This window comes from Poecilia reticulata, linkage group LG20, assembly GCF_000633615.1.
Source record: "Poecilia reticulata strain Guanapo linkage group LG20, Guppy_female_1.0+MT, whole genome shotgun sequence".
NCBI classification, from domain to species: domain Eukaryota; kingdom Metazoa; phylum Chordata; class Actinopteri; order Cyprinodontiformes; family Poeciliidae; genus Poecilia; species Poecilia reticulata.
In genome coordinates, this window is record NC_024350.1 from 23200589 (window position 1) to 23220034 (window position 19446).

Consider the following 19446-nt stretch of genomic DNA (forward strand, 5'->3'; position numbering starts at 1 on the left):
GGGCTCCTTTTTGAGCTTAGACAGGTTTGTAGAGACCATTGTACTGTTAGCTAAATTGAAGAGATGAAGGAGAGGAAAAAAAAAAACAGGACGAGCATCAATGGAATCGATTTACAATCCTCTTTATCTTGCATCAGAGCAGGTAGAAATCACACAATCTCTGCTCACTGCACAACACCAATGTCAGTCAGATCAATAGAAATTGACCCTTGAACAAAGGGGGCTCGGGTTGTCTGGATGCGTCCCCATCGGTGCGGCACGTTGTCTGGTATTAAATTTTCATCACAATACCTGCGAATGCAGGGCACACTCTTCCGTCCGCAAATGACTTTCATATATTACAGGCAGCACCCACAGCAAAGCAACTTTAATATTCACTGTGTGCATTCACAGTCTGTCCACACGGTTTACAGCCACGCACGCCGCTGTCATACTGCTTAGGACTCATTAAAGCTCCACTAAATATTTGTGTTTGCCCAGCCTCGTACAGAGAATAACTTTGGTTGCCGCGGTTAATTGAAATTGATATACAGTCTTTTAAAATTAAATATTTGCTTTGCATCTTCCAGAACGTCTAGCCTGAACAGACATTGTTCAGGCAACGACAATCACTGAGCAAGCAGTCTGCCGGCTGAGGCCGTAATCTGGAGGTTGGAATAAGAAAAGTATTTTGTTTCTCACACTTTCCAAGGCTAACAAACATGTGCTCATAGTCATTTCTTCAGTTTAGTTTTTTTATTTGTTTATTTTTTTTATCACACTTAAATGTTTTATATTATCAGCATAATTTCATTATAAGAGAAAGATAACTTAAGATACAAAATAGCAAATGATAACTTATTAAGGGGAGGAAAAAAGCATTCCCGTCTTTTCATTGACTATAACCAGGCAACATGGAGACAACAACTGTGCACACTCACACCTCATGACAACTTAGAGAGCCCACCCAACCAAACAGTCATGTTTTTGGACTGTAGGAGGAAGCTGGAGTACCTGGAGAGAAGCCACACAAGAACAGTGAGACCTAAGCTTGGATTCGAACAGAGGACCTTCTCGCTTCAAAGCGACAGTCCTACCAACCTATTTTTTTGTCCCTGAAAATCCATCTTTTGCATAAAGGATTTTTGGCCCACTCTCATGTGCAGAATTGTTTTAATTTAGCAACACCGGAGCAATTTTGTGCACCAAAAATAATAATCATGTTTCAGTTTCTCAGTCAGATTTAAGCTTTGCCTTGCTGATGTTGAAATTGGGCTTTAGGTGGATTTTTAAAAGTAGGCAGTGAAGGAGCTTCTCTAATATGAAGGGGTAGGTTACTCCAGAGTTAAGGAGCAGCAACAGAGAAGGGCCTGGCCCCTCTGAACTGCCCCCTCTTAGACCTTGTTCCCTACAGGGACCAAGAAGATGAGCAGGGATGAAGAGGCTCAGAGAGGTGTGATGAGAAAAGATCTTAAGACATTTAAAAAAGAAAATAAGGATTTCAAACTTGACTCTAAATACCACAGGCGACTAATGGAGCGAGGGCAAACAGGGGTGATGTGTTGTGTTCTTTGAGTATCAGTTAAAAGACGTGCAGCAGCGTTTTGGAACAGAGGGCAAGAACTGACAAAGTCCATTTCAGTAATCTAAGTGGGATTAAATAAAAGCATGGATCACACTTTCGAAGAGTTTCCTGGTCAGAAAAGATTAGACTATTGCATTCTGCCTTAAATGATTAAAGCGGGACTTTACAGCTGCTCTGCCGATATCAAATCACTTTAATATGATGTGTTGCAATGTTTACCTGAAAACCCTAATCTTCATTTCTGGAACCAGAATGACGAGAACTCTGCTTTCTGCTCCAGCTAACACATAGCTGTTATGGACAGAGTTTTATAGCAGCTCAAACTACAGAGCAGACAGGACTCAGCAGAATGCACTACGGCATGAATCCTTTCAGAAGGTAATTGTGATTTAGTTGATGGACCATGTTAAACTACAGTGGCCTGCAGTCGATTGTCCTCTCGACCTGCGCGGTACAGCAGATATATTCTCATTGCAGAGACAGGTAAAGATGATGCGTTGTGACATTTGTATTAGCTTTATTGACAGGAACTGTCTATCAAGGAGAGTCATTGACCATAAACTGACATCACAGAAACTGTCCTATTTTAACTTTATTGCAATAAAAAAAAAAAAAAAARRAAAAAMATTTCTGAAGAGCAAAAAATCAACTGTTCCTTCTCAGCCTTGCAGGAGAGGGTAGAAGATTTTAAACAGTGACTAGCTCTCATGGTAGAAACTGCTGCAACTAAGAAAAAGAAGGTATAGGGCTGCAGAAACAAAGCTGCTTCTTCCCTTTTTTGCATGAAATCAGAAGGAATTGGCAAATGACGCAATTTTTATTAAGTTAAATACAGTTGGATAGAAATTCTATCCAGGTATTATAGAATACAGTCATACTCAGTAGATCATGATCTAGAATGTAATTGTGGCATCAATGCAGCTTCCCTTCCTGAGCAAGTATGGGGCAGCAGTGGAGAGGAAAGATGGGAGAAAAACCCAATTAGAAACGGGCTAACAATGAGCTATCACCACTGGCTGACTGATTGGATAAGAAAGATGGACAAAGATTAAGCACTGATGTACTTGGCCATGACCAGACACCAATTAGTGGCAGCAAAAAWRAMAAAAAAAAAAAAAAAAAGAATAAATGGTAACGTCAGCCAATAGCATCATGACTGTGGAGTTCAGGAAACCCCAGCCCCGGTAACTTTTAGCTTTGTTGAAATTTCAAACCTCAGCGAAGTCGGTGTCGGGTTCTCAAAGAAGACTGGGAGCTTGTTTCACAGAAGAGCCTGATGACTAAAAGATCTGCCTCCCACTCTTCCTGAAAACCTTCTAAGAACCCATAGAACCTCTGTAGAACCTGCCAGACTTCAGGTAAACACGAAGTCTGACTCTGCCAGGTGCAGGATGAAGATTTATTTACGAGATAGTAGTTTAAGATTCCTTTATTGATTTAACACTGAGCCAGTGAAAAAAAAAACTCAACATGAAGAATTAAGACCTCCTTATATACCTTGTATTTATTGTTGCAGCATTTGTTTTGTTTCGTTCAGCCCAGAAGTGACAAATGCACTGACTAGTTTTTCTACATCACTCAAAAAAAGAAAAAGATGTTCCTAACGTTGACAATATAGTGCAGTGGAAAGTAAAGGTAATTAAAACATGCTTTCTGTGAAATTTTTGGACAAAGATACCACAGCTGTAGTCTTGATTTATTGTCCACTCCAGGCAGAGTAAAAAAAACAACAACACAAAAACATTGATGTATTTATCATTGATATTATCATTTATTTAAAAAAGTAAGCTGAGCACCATATTTAGCTCTTTCTTGATCCTTTTCACTTATTTATTTTAGTAACACATCGCCAAACCACATTATGCATGCACTGAATCTCCATTTAGTAAACCGTCCAGCTGATAAATTGACCAAGCAGCAGCAGCAAGCTCAACATGGTAATAGTACCATTTTCAAAACTACAGCGATCGATCTCTTTAGTTTCTAAATGCTTACAGATGGCTTTTAAGAAATGAGGCAACATGGTGGTAAATATCAAAATGTCAGAAAATGTGTGTTGCAAGACTATAGAGATGTGTTTAACTTTTGGGACTATTTTACATTCCATATTTACTGTAATTGATGAATTCATCTTCTGATGATTTGGAGCTTTTTAAAATGTTATTATTATTAGTTCAAAGGTCAAATTTATGTAATGAAAATAATATATATATATTTTTTTATAAATATAATTGTGAAATGCTTTATAGAATAAAATGATCTTCTACATACAAAACACCAAAGTATGACATGAAAGCATTGAATTTTGCTGCTTGACTTCTCAATGCAGTGTTTGTTACATTCGTGTGTCAAACTCGGAGTGACACATTTCATTTTGGCTAATTAGGCCCAACTTGCTGCTAAATTATTCACAGTCTTTTCAGTTAATGCCTTTAAAATCAGTCGGTGGACAGAAGTAAAGGAAAGGGGAAAATCTGCATTTCAAAAACACCAGATGAAGCAAGGAGACTTGTAGACAGGATATCATCTAATAGGCTTTGAATATGTAGGAGACCCCCACCCCCTCTCTGCCTTTCTGTGTCACACAGAAAACAGACAGGAGGCCAACTGAAATATCATGCTTGTTTGAAAGCTGTTGTGCTAATGGCAAAGCGTTAATTAACGGAGGTGTTTGCCCGAGCTGGGATGCTACCGTTAGCGGGCAGAAAGTGGCAGCACTCGACGACAAAGTCTGCTCTGACTCCGGAGTCATCGAGGATATTGCATGACATTTGACTCTTCACTTCCAGATTAATCCGCCTGCAGGTCCATTGAGAGAAATCCAACCGTAAAAGCCACATCAGCCACTCTCGTTGGCTTTATTTCTGTACAAAATAGCTCGTTTTGGCTCTGTAATTTGTGTCGACATACCTTTTCCCCTCGAGTGTGCCCATCGGAGGCTCAGAGAGGCTGGTACGTATGGAAATGAGTGCATCCCCCAGGAGATAGAGGGATAGAGGTGACACAGCCAATGAAGCTAGTCTCACCCCGTTTAGGGTGCAATAACACATTTACTCTGGAAGCGTTTAACCAGCTGCAGTAAACTGCAGGTAGCATATGGAGCGCCAGCCCCAAGTTCCCCACTGACGCTGATAATAGCGTAAACGATCATCACTGTGGCAACGTATAGTCAGCAGGCCCCACGTCGGGTAAGCCATGGGTAGTTAACTGTCATTGTTGTGCGGATGGATGGCTGAGCTGCGTTCCAGAACGGTGACAACATACGCTGCTTTGTGCTCCGTTCAGCGCTGCCAAGATTGACTGGAGGCATCGGCAGCTCCTCTGCATCGCTCAGATCCTCATCTGTGCTCATGGATGCCTTTGAAAATATCTTGTGTGGGTGGGAAACCAGGCTAATGAAGACATTCTGCGGCGTTAATACCTTCATGTTTCATATCTCTACAGTGACTTGTTAGTTCATTGATATTAAGCATGTCCACGTCATTAACGGCGGCGTTGTTCTTTTATGAGTCCTGTAAATAAATCTTAATCTCTGCTGCTGTGGATTTAGTTGTTCCTCATTAAAAGATGCTCATGTGCTGCAACCAAAGTGCCATCAGTGGGTATCTTGGCTCCGATGGAACGTATACCATCTAAGGTATGTTGATCTGCTTTGCTGATGGAATTCTGCGCCTCTTGGCATGTTGGGAAAAGAGCCATACTTTGGGTGTCTGCTTTGCTTGGGTAGCTCCATCTGGTCCTGGCACCGCTGTGCTTCGCCCCTGCCCAGGAGTTCTGCATCACAGCTATGTGTTGGCAATTAGCAGAGATGTTGGCAAGGCATCAGGCCACTGAGCGGCATTCTCCCCGGGTCTGTTGAATGGCTGTTCTATGCATCTTTTCTTTCTTTACTGTCATTCTACAGCTTCATGTCAAACTCTGTGTATGTTAAGAACCAGTCAAAGCAAACTCAAAACTTAAGCTAATAGACTTTAGGGAAGGCAAGTCCCAAAAACATAAAGACATAAAGAGAATGAACATAACCAATAAAAACAAGCAGAATATATAATGAAGGAAGTAATGACTGAAATTTCTGGTGCAGGTAATCCAAAAGAAGGCAAACAATCTAAAAACAAAAGCAAGCCAAATAAACTAAACTGGAGTAAATAGCATTAGGGTTTGGTAGTGTTTAATATTATTAAGTTTTCCATCAGTTACAGTCTTGTATTTCTTATTTGTCTTGAATGGCGCTTGTTTTCCCACTGCTTCATTTATTTAAATATGCCAGCTAAAGCTTTTATAGCTTTACATTATCCACATGTCACCTGTAGAGATTTTTCGACTGGAAACAGGCATTGACTTTGTCAAGTTTAATTCTTGAAGCAAACATTCAAATTGATTAGTTTGTAAGTAGATGCTGTTACGTTTCCATCATATTTCCAGATCAAAGGTTCTATACAGTCAGCTCTGCTTCTGCTCCTTTTTCCATAGGAGCACTATTCCGCTATTTCAATTTCTTTTCAAGAAGACTGCCCAACGTTACGTTCTAGTGCTTGGAGTTATTCTATGTAGCTTTTTATTAGCTTAATAGAGTAAAAGAAAATACATTTTTTTATTCTTTATTTTAATTTCACATTCTGGTGAAATGAATACCTAAAATCCAAAGACCGAACGGTTTTCATCTTGACCCCTTTTCAGGTTTGACGTGGCGGGACGACATCACTCAGCAGATTATCTCCAGAGAGCTCTCCAAACTGAGGAACATCCCTCTACGGCAGCAGAGCCCCTCTCCGAGCCAGCTGACGGCGTACAGCAGCTCCAGAAACAGGAAGCTGAGGCCCACTCAGGCGGAGCTGAGCAGAAACCTTCAGCAGTATTTGACGGGGTTGGGCTTTATGCCAGACTCTGACACGAAGCAGCAAGAAAATCAACCGGTAATTCAGGTGAGATTCCGGTACTGTAAATGAAATGAATGCCAGTGACAAACAGTAAAAAAAATAAAAATAAAAAGCTAGTTAAGAATTAAAACAAGAGGTTTGGTATGAAGATTTGACAGTTGTGCCATCAGGTCTTTGCGTCAATACGCCTTTCTGATCAATTTATTGAAAACTGAGTGTGAAAACTTGATAAAGTATATCAAGTTTTCAATTCAGTTAAAAAAATATTTTATTAATCCTAGAGAAAAATTAACTAGGCATCATTTCCCTCAGTTTTACAAATAAATGCCAGTTTGTGCTCGTCTATCCCATAAACCACCTGTAAAATGCATTCGTTTGTAGCTGTAATGGGACGAAATGTGGTTCTTTATTAAATGTGATATATAAAGACTTTTGCAGAACACTTTACATCTCCATACTCAATGCAACGTGTAAACAAAAAGTCATTTGGTGGTATAGTGAGAGGATATTTTCCTATCATATCCCTGGTGCAGAGGAGTCATTTATTGTCTTTTGCATTTGTCCTCTTGTCCCCGCTTTGCTTTTGTTTCTCTCTCTCCCACTGAGCGGGGACCCTTTTTACTCAAAGGTCCTCCATCACCTCTTTACATTATTCAACTATAATATTTAGGGTGGACGTCCTGCTTTGTGCAAGATATGACTGGAATCTCTTATATGTGTCCTGCTTCCTGCTGCTGTGTCACTGCATCCATAATGCAAAGTTGAAGAGTTCAAGACCTTTCTTGGAGATGGAACGGCGTCCTTTGTGGTGCGGCGTGATGGAAAGAGGCAAACATGGTTAGCATGAATGGCGGCGCACCTCCGTCTTGCTGTGCTAATGCCATTATGGGTCTCTCTGTATGCTGGCAGCGGAAAGACTGACATTTTCTCTGTATACATTTGAAAGACAGAAAATGGCACCAGGGGAGAGAGCTAGTTTTAGTGTTGCGGTGACATGGATAATAATGCTTTTCAGTGCATCAGATGTACTGTGTGCTGTGTGCGTGGGCTCGTCTGACTCAGATGGAAAGAATGATTCGCCATTCTCACAGGACAGGATCACAAAAAAGGGAAAAAAAGTACAAAATCACTCCCTTTGGTGCCAGTATCAACTCCATCTTCATTGCCAAATGGTTAAAAAGACCTCTAAATGTCTGTGTACGTAGCAGCGTATTGTAATGCAAATACATGTTTCATCATGTATAAACTCATAGGGGTAACTTTGAAATCATTTTTTTCCCTCCATTTAGATAAGGGATTGCCGCTACTTCTCAGACTGGGAGGATATGCTTTTAAAGTTTCTGGTGTGTTGTGGAAATGCATGAAATTACTCTTTGAGTGACACTATCTCATCTGGGATTTCCATAATGCAATTTCCAAGGGCAGTTGTCTTTGATCTAGAATCCCTATTCATATCCTGTCCTGTCTGGTGCAGCGCAGGTTGCTTCTCTTCTTATTCTGAAGCTTGTCACATCAGCTCTGACCCCTGCTGCAGCTCATTTGATGTTCTTGTTGAGCCAAATGGTTAGTGAAGAGCCCAGGCCAGGTTGAAAATGCATCCTGCGAATTTTCCCACAGTATCCCTTCTATAAAAGCGCAAAAGAAAACTTTAGGTTTGGAATATTTGTTGATAACATACAGATGTTTTCAAAGTCAACGTGTTAGCTAAAGCGGTATTTATGCTGTTTTCTACATTAGCTATAATAAAAGTCTTAGTTCATTGTTGTGACATGCTATCTCTATCATTTCACACATGTTGTTTCTTAGCTTAATGTTGTAATATGCTGTCTATAATATTCCAGAAATCAGAATCTGATGCTGTTAGCATTGTAACATGTTAGCACATTATTTTATCCACCGCTATTTGATGCTACACTTCAAAATCTTACCTTATTATGACAAGATTGTATATTGGTTAAACATTTAACATCCAATACTAAATGACCGTATGGACAGTGAATTTTCCCTACGTTTTTGTAAGTAACTCTAATACTGAAGCTCAATACCTTAAATACTTCAAGAAGTAAAGGATTTTTTCTTTATATTGTCTAACAGACAATTACAAATTCTAGCTCCTCCAATAAGCTGAATCCCAGTTAGTTATTACCTCAAAATGTTGCAGAAAAAAATTAAGATGAAATTGGATAGTATTTGTCTTTTTAATAAGCTTGACTACAATTTTGGTTCATAACCTCCACTGGATCCATGAAAATGGTGTTACAAATAATAATGCTCTAAAGCTGACGGCTGACGATGTGTTGCAGAATGAAGATATCACACCCGAGGCTCTGAAAAAGCCCAGCCAGCCAAAACCAAAGCAGACCTGGAAGGAGACCACCATCTACAGCCTCCAGAAAGGAGCTGGTCAGCCTCCAGTTACCAAAGTCGTTACCAAGAGTGGCGATGGCAGACACCCCAAGCTCGGTACAGCCTACTCGAGCCATGAACCCGACAGGAGCAAGCTCCTCTCCAACCATCTGCAGCAGCTTCTTCCCGGGGCATCAAGCACTCAGCAGGGCATCGCTGGTGGAGAGTCTATATGGCCAAAGGGGAAACTCCACTACCTCAGCTACCTGCAGCCTACCCAGAGCAATCATGCAGACCCACAGATTGCTTTTGGCTCCAATACGGCAAAGCCTAATCTTGACAGACTGCTCTTCAAAGCTGGCTCAAATCGGCTCCCTGCAAAAGACCCTCATAGCCTCGTGGATGGTAGGTGCAGTTGTTTTGTAGCTTTTGTTTGCAGATTTTACACTCCCAATACTTAGAACTTGGTTTGTGACAGGAAACCCCCTATTTGAAATGATACCAGGAGCTTTTTAATGGGGTGTTTGAGACGCAGCATGCTAAGAGACATTTAACTGAATGTATGTATACATTTGAGCCTGTATGTCTTAATTTCGACTGTTTGTCAATTAGAAAAAAAATCTTCAGAAAATTCATTTGAGTTTCTGGTAGTATATGAAACCCAACTGTAAAGTGAAATTGTAAATAATCTGTTCTCTGTTCCTGTTTATTTTCCAGATCATCTCATCCTCAATGCGGTGAAACAGCTGGGGAGGCACAGCCTTAACATGGAGGCTTTGATGGGCAAAGATCTGGACCATCTTGCTGAGGTCATCACAGGAGCTCTGCAGGAGGCGGATGAGGAGCGGCTTACTGATGGGGTCGAGCCAGTGCCCGGCGCTGGTGATGACCCTAGGGGGGAGATGAGGGTTAACCAGGAGAAGCCGGCAGGAATGCTTCTGAATCAAGACCAGGATCTGAAATCAGATGAAGGTCTGAATCCAAACCCAAAGGAAACTCTGACATTAAAACAACAAGGTTAGTGTTAATGTACAATATTATGTATAATAATGTACGAGTGCAAGGCATTGTTGGCTTTGTTTGTGTAATCCTCATTCGAAATCCTGCTAAATGCTTTTCTCACGCTTTCATATTTCTGTCATAGCTTGTTTTTCTCTGCTAAACAAAGGAGGAACCTTGTATCTGCACTATGTTCTCACATACATTGTGTTTGTTTCCAGGCCAACAAATAGACGTTGCAGAAAAAGAGTCCACTGACAAGGTGAATTATAAATTACTCTGCTGCAAAACAAATATTTTAATTTTAATTTTTTAACGAGACGTGACCAAGACAGAGTTTTATTTACTTGTTCCTGCTGCTTTGAAAGGAGGATTTGAATAGGCGTATAGTTTGAATTTGAAAGACAACGTAACCCTGCACAATCTCAGATTTGTCTTCAGCATTTTCATCAACAAACAAGAGAAACTAATTAATGTGGCCGTTATTATTTGTAAGGAAAAAAATTATTCTTCCAAACTCTCAGAAAAGGTCAGAGATGTATCAGAAATGTATCCGTTTTAATAGCTAGTTCTGTTCAATTTACTCATAAAAAAACAAATGCCCTCTTGATTTCTAAACTAAAATTGTTCTTACTCAAACAGCATGGGGCCATATTTTCCAAGCTGCTCGACTACCTCAACATGGAGCCCTTCGGCGGTGCTCCGGGGGTCAAGAGCAGGCCGCCAGCTCCTCTCCAGAAAATGGTTGGGCTGGAGAGCGTCCACAGCATAACGAAGCAGGGTCAAGTTCCCGCCCCCTACCGCTCAGAGGAGAAGATCGTGACCGTCCCCGCAAAGGAAGGGTCCACCCTGCGGCTGACTGGCGGAGGAGCAGAGGGGCCCGATGGGAGGGTGGACTCTGAGATCCAGAGGTGGATGCAGGCGGACCAGGCCCCCGACGGGGCTGCGCGGCCAGAGGAGGCGCAGAAGAAGGACGTGAAGATTAAAACCCAGCTGGTCCACGTGGGAGTGAAGGAGTTTTCCAGCAGAGGGAAGGACAGACACTTTGGCTACATCATCACCAACTCGGAGTGAGTTTTTGATGATACAGTTGAGAATGTTGCTTTTAGGCTGCGCATCGTAGTATTTTAAGATTACTAATTTATTAAATTTGCGTCGAATTGGATTATAACTGAGTAGTTTTGTTTGCGCAGATGAGTTGCGAGTGCAAAAATATGAAGTCGTCACTAATTTTTTTGCTTCCAACAATTCAGATTTTCTTGCGTTCTTGTAAAATGAGGTCTTGATTTGTAGTTTTGCGATATTTCTAGAAATCTTTTACAGATTTTCTTGGCTTGATTTTTTTTTTTTTTCACTCATTTTCTGTCTGTTCTTGTACCCGACCATGACGTCTTGTTATGCAGTATGTCTTATAAAATAAGACAAAGAGCTTACTCAAGGTTTTGGTGATACATCATCCTTCATCTGATTCATTTGATTCATCTGCAGTATGTTTTTGAGTGTTTTAGCTAAACATTGATGCCAGACTGCTGGTACATAAGGATCCTCTTTAAAATGGATTTTTTTGTTAGATTGAACTACTGACATGTCCGTGGTTCATCTCTTATATTCAGGAGCTTTTTTATATCTAAATGATTCGTAGGTTGGAATAAAGAGACTTGTCTAAGAATATTCATCATAAAAAGGCCAGGTAAAATGAAAAAGCAGCTAAAATAAAAATAATAATAAAAACAAAAACTTTAAAAACTCTTAGAATGTTAGACAATCAAGACAACTTAAATGATTACAAGAAAGTCTGGTGCAACTTGACTTGACTTTTGCACATCACTGCTGCATTATAGATCCATAGTTCTGCATTTTTCACATCATGATATGCTTATACTAGCGAAGAACCTCTGCTAATTAAGAGTTGCTAATGAACAGTTTAACAAGAGGAACTGGTTGAAATGGGCTGTTACTATGACCCCCATTTACACTTGATTAAGACCACCATGCAGTCTCCAAGATATTTGCAACCATTTAAATATGCCCGGATCACAGAAAAGGTGAAAAGGTCATATTTCTGCATAAAGAAAATAACGACACTACAATTTTATTTGTCCAGGAAGTAAGGGGTTTTAGTCCATCTGCAATATAATCAATATTCAACACTATCACCTACTTAGAAGGATTTTTTATTTATTTATTTATTTATTTATTTTTGCTGTTCTCATCTCTAAACTTCTCAAAACTTAAAACTTCCTCCAGCCTTATTCCAGCGGGGGCATCAGTACTGATTTCTAGTGGAAGACATCTCAGTGTTGTGGAATGTTTATTGGGATGTGGAGCATTGACTGATCAGTGCAACCGCATGATAGGATTTGCAGGAGTGATGGTTCACGTTGTGCATTGCAGGTAAGAGTGTTACAATACCTTACTTTGAGGACTGACGGTCCTTGTGGACTTGATGAGTTTGAAGCCTTGACACGAGGACACAATGGCCTGTCCACCTTTAAGTCCAAGCTGCGCCTCTTGATAAGCTGCCACCCTGCTCTCTCTGTGAAAATTGTGTGCATTTTTAAACCGAGAAGAACTACTACACTCCAAAATGAGCTCACTGCCTTTTGATGCACCCAGAGGATCTCTCTCTATCCCTGGGAAAGCTTTGAATATTCTGTTTCATTTGTAACATTGCAGTGCTGTTCAAACCTGGGGTAAAGTTGTCTTTATACTTTTTAAACATTTTACAAACATTGCTGTTTTGGCCAATTGTGCACATGTTGCTTCTGCATTTGGATATAGTTTTGGTAAATTTACCAATATTGTGAAGTAACATCATGTTTGTCTAACGTTTCATTTACTAAAAATGCCAAATTTGGATTGCCGAAAGCGTAGATTTAAAGAAACAATCACTCTTCGCTTAGTGTTAACTGTAACACTTTGCAGTCAGTGCTACAGTTAATTTTGGAAGTGAAAGCGTTACAATAAACATGGACGTTTTTCACAAAAGTGACAGCTGTCCTTGAGATGGCAGAATAACTTGGGCATTGGTTTGTGACCACATTTGCTGCACATTTCCTCTTGATGTGTTTCTTACACATTAAATCAGATTTTGTACAAAAGCATATAGGCAGCACCATCAGATGTAAATGTCCTTTTACTCTTAACGCTACCCGACTTGACGGCGTAGTCCAAGTCTTCTTTGTAAGGCAGTGTTTTGCTTCTGACATACTAATGGATTTGTTTCAAGTACACTCATTTTTGCACCAAGCATATGTCTGCTTTGTTCGCTTACTGACACAGCCTTTAAAAGCTGAGTTTCTGTCAAAGCCACCTACATATTCCCATCTTTATGGAAAAGGGACGCTGTGGGTTAGACTCTTTTGTGTGTGCTGACCTGATTACAATAGCGGATATGATAAATCCCTCAGTGTGAGAGCATTACTGTGCAGCATTACAGCCTTAATGATGATACTTTGTGGGGAAGGGGAGCCAAGTTTTGCCTCCCTTTCTCTCTTACCTCTGGCTCGGCTCCGTCTCAACAGAGATAAGTTTCTATCGACTCTGTCTTTGCCCCTGGCACTCTCTCAAATCTCTTTATGGCGTTATCAAGTCTGGTGTCAGTGGGTTGTCCTTCACCTGATCAACAAAACGCATCCTCGTAAAGGTCCGATATGGGTCCGGTCGTTGTTGCCGCGCAAATGGAAGTGGCAGATTACATACGGTATATATTAGGAAAGAAGCGGGTCACTTTCCTCCTTTCTTCGCTGTCCACTCAGCGGACACCCACAGTAGACCTATGAAGGTGTCTCTGCATTTGCTCCAGACGTCATGGCTGCACAGTTGTTATCCCCTTCTTCACATGCCGTGAGGCCACACAGAGCTGCTTATCCAACAGCATCTGACATTGCTCTGGTTGTAGAGAAGTGGTGGGGGGTGAATTGTAGGAGAAGGAGGAGGAGGCGGCGGCTTTGGGGTGGTATGTGTGGATGCTTTGGGGAGGTGAGATGGGGGTGAGAAAGGTATGGATTCAGGAGAATGAGAAAGAAAACCCCAAGGGGGAAAAGTGCTAGCATCAACAACCAAGTCACTCCTGAAGCTCTCCAGTTGCTCGAATTACCGCATAGGTGTGGGGAACGTGTCTGGAATTGCTTTGGTGGAGCTTTAACTTCTAAAACTCCACAAAAATTGCAGAAGAAAGAACTTTGCACCCTGTTAAGTGCACAGAAAACCAGCCACTTAGGCACAGCACACTGTTACATCTGTTAGAAAATGTGGCTGAGGTGCAAATGCAGACCAGGCACTAATGTATGAGGATAATCTGACTTGGATAAAGATGTACCACACACAATTCTTTGCAAAAAGTATTCAGACACCTGAACCTTTTTTATATTTGTTTCTTGTTTCATATTAAATCATTATTTTTTTATATTTCATATGTTAGAGCAAGACAAAGTAGCACATAATTGTGAAGTGGAAGACAGTTTTTTTTGCTAATAAATCATCCTGAATATATCATCCTGACACATGGGGATGACAATATCATAGACTTTTCTCGATCAGGAGCAGAAAAGCTAGTGGGAGTCAACAGGAAGATGGATGGCCCTAACTTCAGGGGAATCCTGAAAGAAAACTTCACAGAGGCTGCAAAGGACTTGAGTGTAGGTTGAAGGTTCACCTTCCAGCATAATGATAAAACATACAGCCAGAGCTCTAATTGCATGGTTAGGATCAAGGCAAATTCATGTGTAGGTATGGTCCAGTCAAAGCCCAGACTGATCAAAGAGCTGCAGCAAGACTTATGCTCTCTGTCCAGTCTGACTGAGTTTCAGCCATTAAGCAAAAAAAAAAAAAAAATTGTACAAACTTTCTGACTCCAACTGGTAAAAAAAAACAAACCCTAAAAGACGTGCTGCTGTAACTGGAGCAAACATTGATGCTAAAAAGTATCGATACAGGGAGCTAAACACAAAATGCATACCATGCTACTTTATGTTGATCTTTCTTCTGAAATCCCAATAAAACACTTTGAGGGCTGTGGTGTGAAAAAAAGTTCAGTGGTCTGCACATATTTTCGAAAGGAACTGTATGCAGTAAATGGTCTTGCACTCAATGCCCAGGCCTCCATGAAATTGTTTCCCTGCTTATTTCACATTTCTCCATTATACTGAATGGAGACAAAATTTTAAAAGATTGTCTCATCGCAATCCATGACCTCTTGCTGCATGTCACCTTGCATTCACCTGGCAGCAATTCCCAGTGATTCCTGGTTAAGCCATCAAGAAAAAAAAAAAAAGTAGCTTTTCTGATGGCGCTTGTGAGGATGCACCTCTCATCTCCCGCGTCCGGCAGATTGCCTTTGTTTGGTCTATTTCCTCCCTGAGTGAGAAAGCAGCCGTGGACTGAGCTTAGATGAGGCATGGCTTTATCAGACCACCATTACACTTCACCTCGATTTCATTTGCACCTTATTATTCCCATCTCAACGTGGAGGCGCGTGCGTGGCCCCGGCGTGTTTGCGTTGCGCGTTTTATTTATTTATTTATTTATTTTTTGCGAGGGCGAGGCGCGTGCGGGATCGGCGAAAACGTCAATGCGGAAGGAAGGAGAAAGATGAGAGAAGGAAAAGAGAGAGAAAGGAGTGCCTGTATGATGCAGCCATTACACCTCATGCAGGTTCCATTTGCACCTTATTGTTTGTTTCATTGCTGGAAAAAAAGCAGGTGATTTAGCAAGCCCGGAGAGGCAGCTGATCCCTTTTCCCTCGACACAGTGCTGCTTTGTGTGTGTTTTTATTTGTGATTGTCTTCAATGTTCTCTCTCGCCCTCTCTTTTTTTGCACTACATCCACTCAGACAAGCATGGCATTCTGCTTGTGTGCAATGACCCGTTGGCGGGAATGAAATGTGAAAGCATTTTCTTGGAAAACCAGCGTTTTAACACCTTAATGTTTGGGTGTCTCTTCCAGCTCCCTCACCAATGACCGGGCCTCGGACCTGATGGACCGTCTGACCCAGAGGCTGAACCTCCACACCGCAGACCTCACGCAGCTCTCGTATGTACAAACACTGGTCTACCATGCAGTAGAATTATAAACTATATTTGAAGCATTTGAAACATTTGGCATTGGAGTCTTTGAGTTTAGGTGAACAGGGTGACACTCCTCCCACCCCCCATTCCCTGAAAGGATTGTTTATGCAAAAACAGAAAAGTGCAAGAGACTGTTGACGTTTGCTGTTTTTGTGACCTTTTGGGGTGTTTGACTTCATGCAGCGAGAGAAATCAGGCCTAATTACCTCTAGACCCACACTGATGTCTCTGCTGTATTCAAAACAGCTCTGTGACACTGCCACAGCACTTCTTGTCAAAAAATAGCAGTGCAGCCGTCAACCAATTTTTTTTTTTTTTTAGTTAAAGGCAAAAAGAGAAAACTGGAAGTAGTGGTGGATCCAGAGAAAAGGACTCCATGAGGAGGCGGTTAATGTATTAATGAGCGCGCAAACTGTCCTTGAACCTGGACTGATTTGTGTTTTTTAACGTGGTTCTTCTGCCCGCTCTGTGTCAGATTGCGTAGGAGGCAGAGGAGACGTGTTCGTCTGAGATCTGACGAGCCTTTTGAAACGCTCCGGCAGGGAGAAGTGAAGTCTGCGTGGCTCAATAACACCTGCAGCATGAGAACAACAAAGCCAGACGACTGCAGCGTCCGTGCCAAACACTCCAACACAAGATGAAGAATATTCTGGCTTGCATAACGCTTCCTAAATAAAAAACACAGTGACCTTAGCATCGGCGCCAGCTGCAGAGGCAGTCGGATTTTCAATTCAACCTCCACATTTGGTGCTGCTGAGCCAAAACACCGGGACGTGTAACATTGCTGGCAGCGGTTTTGTTAATTTTTGTTAATACACCTGTCATTTCGCATCACATGGAATCAAGTCTTGATGCGCGACATGATTAATGCCTTCTCTCTTGATGCTAATGAAAGGTCTGAGGCATTATTGAACCGAACTCTTATTAAGAGAGCGCAGTGGCGAACTTCTCGCATGTAAATGAGAGAAAACCACTTAATCAAAGATACGGTTCCTGCATTAAAAGTAATTTATGCCAAAGTTCAAACATCTGAAAACTAACAGCTGTTTCTCTTACTGTAAAGGCATTACCTCTAGAAACTATAAAAGGACAACTGTCCGACATTAAATCAGGCAAACGCAACGCTAAGACAACACAACAACCATTTACACAAACACGTACACAAGAAGACAGTTTATTATCTTTAGCTGCTGAGAGATACTGGAGAAGCTGAGGAAACAAAGCCAAAAATCTGCAGGAGAACATGGAAATTTAACAGAAAAGGTCCCCCGGGTATCTTAATATGTAAAAAAAAAAGAAAGGTACCTTGTAAAGAACATGTGGAATAAGATAGATGAAATTGACATACTAATCCATTTTCTTTTAAAGATTGGAGAGATGACCCAAACTCTGATCATGTACCTTATATATGGTGTCAAATTCCTGACCAAAACCTGACGACTGCTTTAAGCAATCACAGCACATTTATTAGCTGAGAGAATGGATAGCTCTGAATGATTCATACTCAATTATTTATAGTAGTTATTCAATACTTTGGCAATATAGAGTGTCAAAATAAGTCCTAATCAGAATGAATATTGTAGCGTTTCCTTAATTACACAACAGACATTCTAGTTATAAAATAACCAAATGAGTAATGCCCCCCCACCCAACCCCCTACATCCACTGCTGAAAGGAATATGTTACTTTTTAATACAGAATTTCTATAGGAACTTTGCTGCATTATGTTGCTGTTTTGCAGTTAAATCGGTGTAAAAGCCAGGCTCAAATAAAGATTCTGCTGTGTCTTTGCACCTCAAATTTACTCTTTTCTGTTCTGAAGGCAAATAGAGAAAATGCTCCCTTTTTGTTTGGCTTGTTTACCGCCGTTCTTTTTCATTTTTACAAAGCAATGAAAGCACATTCATTTAGAAATAGCCGAGGCGAAGGACATGACGCAAGCTTTTTGGAGTGCGTGCGACAGGTGAGCGTTTGAAAGCTGCTGCCTGAATGGCTGGGAGAAAGAGAGCTGGGTCAGAGCACACCGCCCTGCTTTGTTTGGAGGGTGGAGGTTCTCACTTTCAGAAGCTCTGATGAGTCCTGACAAATGAAAAGAAACACTCAAATATGACCAAATGGACAGGATTTTCAGAGTAGAGGGCTGAAATGTGTGAGGTTTTCTTTTGAGAGTTTAAATTTCGGGCACACTTAAGTTCACAGTTCCTGCATGTTTTTCATGTAAAAAAAAAAAAAAAACAACAAAAAACTTGACACTTTTCCAGATTTAAATTTCCAGGTTGAGAACTTTTGTCCTTTATGGCAATCTTGGAATCCTAGAGGAATTAAATAAGGATCCTGCAAATACCAGAGATTGGAAAGAACAACACAAGGGATGAAGGGAGAGGATGGACTAAATAGAAAGGGAAAGGAAAGAAAACAGGAAGGAGGGAAGGAAAGATGAAGCGAGGAAGGATAGATTTTTAGGGAAGGAAGGGAGCAAATAAAGTTTGAAATATTCCACTTCCATACTTTTCCAGACTGTGTCAGAACTTTATGCGGTGGTTCTCACCACCACAGTTATCAGTATGAAACATTTCCTTTAAACTCAAGTTCTTGATGTTGATGGATCTTTTTCCAGATGACGTAAGTGTTTTACTACTCAACAACACTAGGGGGAGTTGGACACACACTCGCAAATCTGTGCTCACACACACACAGTCTGTGAAAGACAGTCCCCCTCCACCCCCCACTGACAATACAAACCATCATGCACACAGACACTCATCATGTCCCACCAGTAGAGCTAAAATGAAGTCCAGGCTCACACATTCAGTAACAAAAGGGGTAAATTCCTCCGGATAACTTATCCATCTCAGCTTCATCTCCCAACTGTAGCAGTGTTTTCCTTCTTGGTATATTCAAATAATATTGGTGTGGTGTGGGCTTGAGAGGGGAAAAAAAAAAAAAGTCAATTCAATTTGAGATGCATTGCGATCTCAGTCAGGGCATCCTTGGCCAGGGAGAATTGAGGCAGGGGTAAAGATTGTGGAAACATTGACATTTACAAGAGCAAACTGAAGCCCAGGTGAAGGTGCTGTTGTGGGGGTGGGGGGAAGGGCATATTTATTTTCAGAGCAGTGTGTTTTCCCTTCTGCCTGTGCCCGAGCATGTGTATAATCATGTTCATAAATGCATTGTTGCATGGTCGGATCCATCTGTTGAGAAGTATTGGCTCATATATCGCTCCTGGCTGGAATAGTGGAGCTGCGTCTGTAGCGGGCTGACTGATGGAGAGTGGGTCTGGGTCACAGCTCTCCGGCAGTCTGATGAATCTCCCTTTATGCCGCACAGGTTGGCAGTGCAGTATACTAAAAAACGTACGGGTGCTTTTCAGGACGTTGCAGAGCTGACACGACGGCATGCCAAAGGACTTAGGCAGGTAGAAAAATGAGAGGCGTATAGATCGGTCACAACTTCTTTACAACCAAAGCGCAACAATGCTGTCAGTTAAATATAGTTTTATATGTGCAGCGTTATCTGGTTTGAAGAGTGAGCGATGCATAGGTCGGCCTTCGATAAACGTTATGAAAGTAGACATCTGTGTCCTGTTTC

At 41.2% G+C, this 19446-nt stretch overlaps 1 protein-coding gene across 1 annotated transcript in view; it reads left to right on the forward strand.

The window, feature by feature from the left end:
* Positions 1–19446, forward strand: part of ptprn2 (protein tyrosine phosphatase receptor type N2) — a 147625-nt gene that overhangs the window by 29776 nt on the left and 98403 nt on the right. The window contains exons 4-9 of the mRNA XM_008396736.2: positions 6242–6486; positions 8745–9192; positions 9505–9804; positions 10008–10048; positions 10429–10856; positions 15734–15820. Of these exons, the coding sequence (XP_008394958.1) occupies positions 6242–6486; positions 8745–9192; positions 9505–9804; positions 10008–10048; positions 10429–10856; positions 15734–15820 (1549 nt within the window). The remainder of the gene's footprint in view (positions 1–6241; positions 6487–8744; positions 9193–9504; positions 9805–10007; positions 10049–10428; positions 10857–15733; positions 15821–19446) is intronic.